At 36.0% G+C, this 7,807-nt stretch overlaps 1 protein-coding gene across 4 annotated transcripts; it reads left to right on the top strand.

Moving 5' to 3' along the window:
* Positions 1-710: 710 nt before the first annotated feature.
* LOC137830019 (ethylene-responsive transcription factor ERF110-like) lies at positions 711-2,611 on the top strand. 4 transcript variants are annotated; one of them, XM_068637097.1, is made up of 2 exons: positions 711-1,145; positions 1,394-2,611. In XM_068637097.1, the coding sequence occupies exon 2, from the start codon at positions 1,657-1,659 to the stop codon at positions 2,461-2,463; it is 807 nt and encodes a 268-aa protein (XP_068493198.1). In that variant the 5' UTR covers positions 711-1,145; positions 1,394-1,656; the 3' UTR covers positions 2,464-2,611. The 4 variants fall into 4 exon arrangements, with proteins under 4 accessions (XP_068493198.1, XP_068493200.1, XP_068493199.1 ...); XM_068637099.1 differs by having other exon boundaries at positions 796-1,020; XM_068637098.1 differs by having other exon boundaries at positions 1,124-1,268.
* The last annotated feature ends 5,196 nt before the right edge of the window (positions 2,612-7,807 follow it).

The following is a 7,807-nucleotide window of genomic DNA, read 5'->3' on the forward strand; positions in this document are numbered from 1 at the left end:
CAACCTAGTATACATATTAGGTCAAATGATGTATTATTCTGTTTGCTTTTATTTTAACAACGTTATACAATCATGCATGGAATTGTTGTCTGAGTTCCAGATGCGTGTTTTGACCATACAATTCCTCATTTCCTTTGCGATAACAACTCTCTCAAATATAATTCCACGAATTAAATTTCAAACAATACATTTATGAGAACTATTATACATTTCTATTGTTCTTTTTATATGTAAGAATTGAAAACAGAGAGTTACAGCAGTGTGTTTTACATGATAGATTTTATGTACAAGAGTGATTAAAATAAATATTAATAATTAAAATACACGAGATTTTAAAATGACAACTTTAATATTCTTTTTATCATCATTTATAGAAGTTATAAGAATTTTTTTTTATTAAACATTATAAACTTACTCACTATTTATATAATAAATATATAATCTCTCACGTAAATTTGTAGATTTAGTGTAAGAAGGTGTGTTAAAAATAATGCATCAACTAAATAAAAAAACATTTCATATAATATATAAGCTCAGGTAAATATCTATCTTATAAATTGATTATATAATATGATTTTTTTTATAGATAAAAAATTTGAATTATAATTTTATCTAACTTTTAGTATTGTGTATATCGTTTTTTTTATAAAATTGAATGACAGTGAAATGGTAAACATATTATATAAACAGATATTTGAGCAGTGATTCCCAACCTAATCCACAGTGATGCACATCTTAAGGCTTATCTAATATTTACCTTATTTAAGCAAATCTTGAGTGAGTCATGGCTTAATCCAGAGTTTATTTAGTGTTTGTTTTTCAACCAGATCCTTGAGTTAAGTATGGGCTAATAAGAAGTAGGAGAGGCCAAAATAATTAAAGTATGTATATGTATTCTCTCTCTCTCTCTCTCTTTGACTGGGCATAGAATTCAACTCAAAGATGATCACTGTTTCCTTGTTTCTGTGTATCTGAAAAAAGGAAACCGACAATGGCAAGGATTTGCAGAAAGTGCAGATAGTTAGTTCCATTTTGCATCCTCCTTTCATTTTCAGTCAAAATCTCTCTAGGTGTGTGTGAATCCAGATGGCAAAATAATCACAGAGGCGGCAACAGCAACCACATATATATTTGTTTATTTATTGGTAGAGTTTTATTTTTGACTTTTTGTTTATGATACTTAAGTTGTTTATGAATTTGGGAAGAATAAAAAGAAAGAAAGGTAGTGGTAGTGGAGCGTGTTTAATTATGTGTATGCATGGTGGAAGGTAGAGTAATAGAGGCGCAACAAGGTCACTGTTGCTGTGGGGGCTAGCCAGCTCCTCATCATGTTCCATTTCTCTTACCCATCCTTATATATACATACAATAACGTGTTTAACTTTCTTTCTCAGAACGAATAATCAACTGGATCGGATCAATATACAAACCTTCTAATCACACGTGATTATTAACGGTGGCGCATCAGAGGGGATTATCTTCCGGTTCGGGAAACTTCGCGGCGGAGCCTGGCGGCGAAGAGGACGCGGAAGAGACTTTCAGCCCGAGGGATGTGCCAGTGCAAGGGAGTACTGTAGGTTCGGTTCCAGCCCATGCGGTGTCACCTTCTGCCTCTGCTCAGACCAACACGGAGTGGGTCCCGGCTACTGGCTTTCCCATGATGTCACGTTTTATGCATGCGCCTTCTCCAGATTTGTCTCCTGCTCTTTTGGGTTCGGGCTCGGGCTCGGGTTCGGGCTGGGTTGGGCAGAAAAGAGCGCGTGAAGATGAGAGTAATGCTGCCGCGAGTGGGGGTGAGGGTGGTTCGTCACAGAGTGCGTCACAGGAAGAAAGCGGCGAGAGGAGGAGGAGATACAGAGGGGTGAGGCAGAGGCCGTGGGGGAAATGGGCGGCGGAGATTCGCGATCCTCACAAAGCGGCGAGAGTATGGCTTGGCACCTTCGACACCGCCGAGGCTGCCGCCAGAGCTTACGATGAAGCCGCATTGAGGTTCAGAGGTAACAGAGCCAAACTCAACTTCCCCGAAAACGTTACCGCGGTTCGACCTCCTCACCTTCCCAATTTTCCCGCCACCGCACTCGCAGGCTCAAGTGATGTTCCTGCAGTGACAGGCTATTCTCCGGCGGTGATGCAGGGAGCACCGTTTCAGAGCTCCTCTGATTTGCTTAGAGACTACTGGGGGTATTCTCTGCTGCTGCGGAGCACGGGGGATTTCCATGGACTCGAGCAGTGGTTCTATGATTCGCAAATGGCAGCGCTGCAATCTTCTTCATCGCCGTTACCGCCTGCGTATGCACCATCCTCTGCTTCCTTTCCTCTGTTTTCGAGCCAGCAAATGGGAGTTTTCCGGCCGCCGGGACAGCAGCCTCACGGCGGAGGAGACGGTGGTAGCGGGTCAGAGTTTCCACCTTCGTCGTGGTCAGATACCAGTGGTTATCCTCCTCCACCTCCACCACCTCTTTGACGTGGAGCACACAGCACAACCTTTTTTTATACTATTTTTTCTCTTTCTTTTGTGAAAGAAAGAACAGGTTTTTCTTCTGTTTTTATTTTATTTTAATTGAATTAAAGTTGGTTTCGAAAAAAAGAAAGAATTGGAGTTGAGTGAGTTATTTTTTTGGTTTAAAATATTGGTGCTCGAAATATCTTGCAAAGTAGGGATGGGTGATGATAAAGGTAGAAAGAAAGTTTGAGTGGTACAAGGCAACATTTTGAAGCTTAGTTTAGAGATAATAAAGACAAAGCAGCATTTAGGTTTGAAGATAAGATTATTCCAAATTCTCAACTCAATGGATAGATTTTATGTAAAAAATTTGTCAACAATCCACGCAAAGATGAAGAAACCAATATCTTTGACAAAACTTCTTCCCAGGAAACCAACCTTTTCTTCTCACCCATCTATGTATTCGGACAAGTTATTTACAGTTAGAATAATATAGTTTAACTAATTACCAACTCAGGGTTGGGTTTTTGTCTTTTCCTAAGTAAATACACTATTTCACATGCTTCTTAGCTATTCTAATTTCGTGTACCATATACAACACTTTAACTAACTTTTTTCCTTATGAAATTAAACCATGTGTCTCAAAAAGTGGTTTCTATCATTCCACATGGTGTGATTCAAAATCATAAAATACTTTTATCTACATACTTTCTTTTATCATTTCAAATAAATTTATAAATGAGGCTATTAAGAAATAACACTTACAAATTTTTAAAATTTCTATATAAATTTCACTTCATGAAAAATATATAAAAAAATTATTTATTTTTAAATTAATTTTTATTATTAACAAATAGTTTTTATTTAATTAGTTATTAAGGTTTTCAACTACCAATTATTTAGATTCTAAATTTTGTAGAAAAATCTTGATAACTAATTAGATATCAATTTAAAAACTATTTATTAATAATAGAAATTAATTTAAAATTAATAACTATTTTAGTCTCTAAAATAATATCTAATTTAGTAAATATAAAAATTAATTATTTTTTATCTCTAAAATTGATTTTTATTTAATAATTTTTTTATAGTAAAATTAGAATAAATTTGTAAAAAAAAATTATTGAATCTTATAAACTATATGATGATGGTAAGAAAAGAATTAATATTTTAAAAATATAAAATATTAGTTTATAAATATATTTATCTTTAAAAATATTTAAATAATGAGATGTGAGATTTTTTATATATTTAAATTAATTAAATTATTTACCGTATATTTTACTTTGTTTGTGGAAAAATTTCCAAAATTTAAAATCTTGTTTTTAAACTCTGTTTTGCTTGAGCAAAATACACAGAATTAAAAACATTCAACACATACTAACAAAGTTGTTCAAAGTCACTCTTTTCTACACAAAAGCAAATTATATCATTAAGTTAAGCACAATTTATTAAACTAAATGTTAATACTACCTCTATTTCTAAACATGTGATAACTCTATATAAATAAAAAGTGCATTTTGGAGAAAATTAACGCTTTATACAATCAAGATGATGTTTTTGGCCTCGAGGGTAATGCAAGGGTGAAAAGAATGGATCTTGCAAGTCAATTAAGTGAGTGTAACAAAAAGATTGAATTCATGTACATATAAAAAGCTCAATCTAAGTGGCTTAAACACGGGGACTCAAACTCTAAGTTCTATCATTCTGTCATCAGATGGAGAGGTTGTAAGAATGAACTTAAGGGTGTGGAGGTTGGGAATCAATGGAGTGAAGAGCCGAAGGTCTTACATGGTGAAGCAAAGAATCTGTTAGTGGAGAGATTTAGAGCCATGCTTGATTATGGTGTTTGCCTTGATGAGATTGATTTCAAGATCATTCCCTTGTAGAAAAGCTTGAGCATGATATCTAACTGTATAGAGGAAGAAGAATGAAGTCCTGATCCTGATGGGTTTAACTTTAACTTTATTAAGAATAATTGGGAGGTTTTAAAGAATGACATCCTCAAGGCTGTTATTATGTTTCAGGATTCAGGCAAGTTCCCAAAAGATGTAATGCCTCCTTTATAAATCTTGTGCCTAAGGTGAGGGACCCCTTAAAGCTAGATCAATTTAGACCTATCTCGCTTATAAGCTCCTTCTATAAAATATAACAAAGGTTTTTTCCTATTAGATGAAGAAAGTGCTCCCTTTGGTTATCGATGAAAGTCAATCGACTTTTTTGAGTGATAGAGGGATGTTAGATAGTGTTCTAGCAAATGAGGTTGTTAAGGAGCTCTAGAAGAAAAGGATGAGAGGGTTATGCTTGAAGGTGCACTATGAAAAGGCATATGACTCAGTCAAATGGGATTTTCTCTATTATATGTTGACGAGGTTGAGGTTCCAAAGTAAATGGATCATGTGGATCAGGGGATGCTTGGAGTCTACATCAGTATCAGTTTTTGTTAATGGTAGCCCAACTAAGGAGTTCAACCCAATGATAGAGTTGAGATAGGAGAATCCGTTAGCCCCATTCCTTTTCATTGTGGTTGCTAAAGGTTTATTTGGGCTGGTTAGACAGGCGACCAAAGTTAACTTGCTCAAAGGAGTGAAAGTGGGTTGCAATGAGGTCGAAACATGTGTGCTCCAATTTGTAAATGATACTCTTTTCCTATGCTAATGTCTCTGAAGACTCTTCTAAGGTGTTATGAGATGGCGTCTGGCCTCAAAATCAATTTCTTTAAGTTGAAGCTGATAGGTATTAATGCCAAGAGGCATTCTCTTGAGGTTTATGCCAAGTCTTTACACTGTTCTTTTATGTGTGTACCATTTAAATACATCGGGCTAGAAGTGGGAGGTAATCCGAGGAAGAAACAATTTTGTGAGCCAGTTGTGAACAAAGTTAGTGCTCGACTAAGCGCTTGGAAGAGTCGTTTCTTATCTTTGGTCGGTAGTTTATGCTTGGTCAAAGTGGTTTTATCATTTATACATCTTTTCTACCTATCTTTCTTTAAAGCTTCGGAGTCGGTGTATAATAGAATTATTTGCGTCCAAAGGAGATTTTTGTAGGGTTGGAGAAGGGAAAAGAGTTTCATCTCATGGGTGAGTTGGGAAAACCTATGTAAACCCCTAGAAGATGGTGGGTTGGGTATTAAAGACATCAGAAAGTTCAATTCTACTATCTTGGCTAAATGGAAGTGGAGACTTTTGAATGAGGAAAAAAGGGAGGTGAAAAGATATTATTGTATCTAAATATGGCACAAGCTCTAATCGTGATTCGGCTAGTCTGAAGTTTCAAACTTGGTGGTGGAGAGATTTATGTAAAAGTTGCGGAGAGGGTGAAGCAGCGAGTTGGTTCCAAGGAGCAATAGAATGGAAAGTGGGAGGAGGGTACAAGGTAAGATTTTGGGAGGATGCTTAGTGTAATGGTAACACTCTCGTATCTCTATCCTTAGGCCAAGGGAAAAAGGTGGGTGAGGTAGAAGGGTGGGAAGATTCCGAATGGAGGTGGAGGTTGAGTTGGAGGAGAGTTAGGTTCCAATGGAAAGCTACCCAAGAAGATGAAATGCTTAAATTGATTTCTAGGGTACAAATGCATTGGGAGGTCAAGGATGTCCAGGTGTGGGGAGTTGATGCATCAGGGATTTCTTTATGAAATCTGCCTATGTTCACCTATCAAATCAAGCTAGTAGCATAAAAGCATCTTCAAGCTGCTTTGGCAATCTAAAGTTTTCCCAAATGTGTTGACAATAGCGTGGAGGATCCTTTTGGATAGAGTTCCTACAAGAACAAACTTATCTAGAAGAGGCGTGGTGACCCCCTTATCTTGCGTGATGTGCCAAGCTGCAAATGACTCATCACCATATCTTTTTGTAGAGTGTATCATTGCTCAACGGGTGTAGGCGCTATGTTTTAGATGAATTTAGATTGTGTTTGGCCAACATAAAGAAGTCAAGTGCCATTTCGAGAGCTTCGTCTTGCCACAAGTCTCTCTTAAACATAATTTGGTTTGGAAAGGTACGTGGGCTGCAGTTGTGCGGTGCATATGAAAGCAAAGGAATTATATTATTTTCAAGTAAGGGGTAGTAGATGCAAAAGAGATTTTTCAAATGGCTCAATTAAAATCGTGGTTGTGGATGAAAAATAGAGTAGGCTCATTTCACTATGTGTTTTCGGATTGGCACATGAACCCTGTTTTGTGCATCAAAAGTTTTGGGTAATAGGTAGTCCTTGGTGCTGGTTTGTCACCTGCAGATTGGTGCTGAAGTAGGGACAGTACTGTTGTGGTGTGGTTGGGGGTGGATTTAGCTCTGAATTGGCAGTACTCTAAGCTGGCAGAGTCAAGGCTGATCCTAGTGTATACCGTGAGGCTAAGGTGCTCTCAGCTACATGTGGATTGGCATTTTTTTGGAAGGAATGGGTGTGTAAGCACCACTACCAGGGGTTGGGTTTGCTTGTCCTGTTAAGCTTTTTTAGCAGCAGAGGTAGTAATTGTAGATGTCTTTTTGGTTGCCTTGGTGGTAGTAGCAGGTTTAAGAAGGGCGTCTTAGGTTCAACCCAGTTTGGGTGGGTGACCAATTGGCTCTAGAGTTCGCATCAATGTGAGATTGAGAGTGTAAGGAAGGTAACCATTCATAGGGTTGGAGGGGGCGTCTGGTCTTCAGGTGCAGGTAGTTTGCTGTTCTGTGGAATCTAGTTGGTAATTTGTTCATCAGATTATCTCACAAGATTTCTCAACGTAAGATAATTATAAAATTCCCAAATTGATAAAATGATTATCCCACTCAAAACGGTACAATATAAAAAAGTGTTCAACATTTTAATCATTTACAGTTTTCATCGATATTTTATAGCACAAAAGTATCAAAAGTTCAATACAATTCACATGAACTTGAAATTACTCCAATAGTATATACACACAAGAAGATTTGCCCAGCATATTTTGTAATTACATTTATACTTTTATTATGTTTTCAATTGACTTTTGACATATTTTATTTTCTACATTTTACCATTTTCTATCTATTGTAATAAATTGGACTTGACATAAGTGCCTTGATTTCTTCTTTTTTTTAGTAATTTAGTAATATATTTTATTTGCTTGACATAAATGCTTGATAATAATGTTTTTCCATTAACTTAAGCTGCATGTATTATTTTAGGTTGATTCTTTGTGCAGTGGTTCACTTTCTGAACTTTCCAAATTAACCAATGATAATTAAGTGTTAAATTTAATAAAAATTGATCTATTTTAGTTTTCTTAATTTTGTTCCTTGTGTCCACTTTCAAGTTAATTTTTGTTTCAACTTAAATGAAAATAAATGAAAAGGATTAAAAAAATATACTGAATAAATTTAATTTAATATTGTGGATAAAAGTTATAAGTT

Source organism: Phaseolus vulgaris, chromosome 7 (assembly GCF_000499845.2).
Source record: "Phaseolus vulgaris cultivar G19833 chromosome 7, P. vulgaris v2.0, whole genome shotgun sequence".
In the NCBI taxonomy this organism is placed as follows: Eukaryota; Viridiplantae; Streptophyta; class Magnoliopsida; order Fabales; family Fabaceae; genus Phaseolus; species Phaseolus vulgaris.

Excerpts from the sequence above, each read along its gene's own strand:
- LOC137830019 (XM_068637097.1), top strand. The coding sequence starts at position 1,657 with ATGATGTCACGTTTTATGCATGCGCCTTCTCCAGATTTGTCTCCTGCT.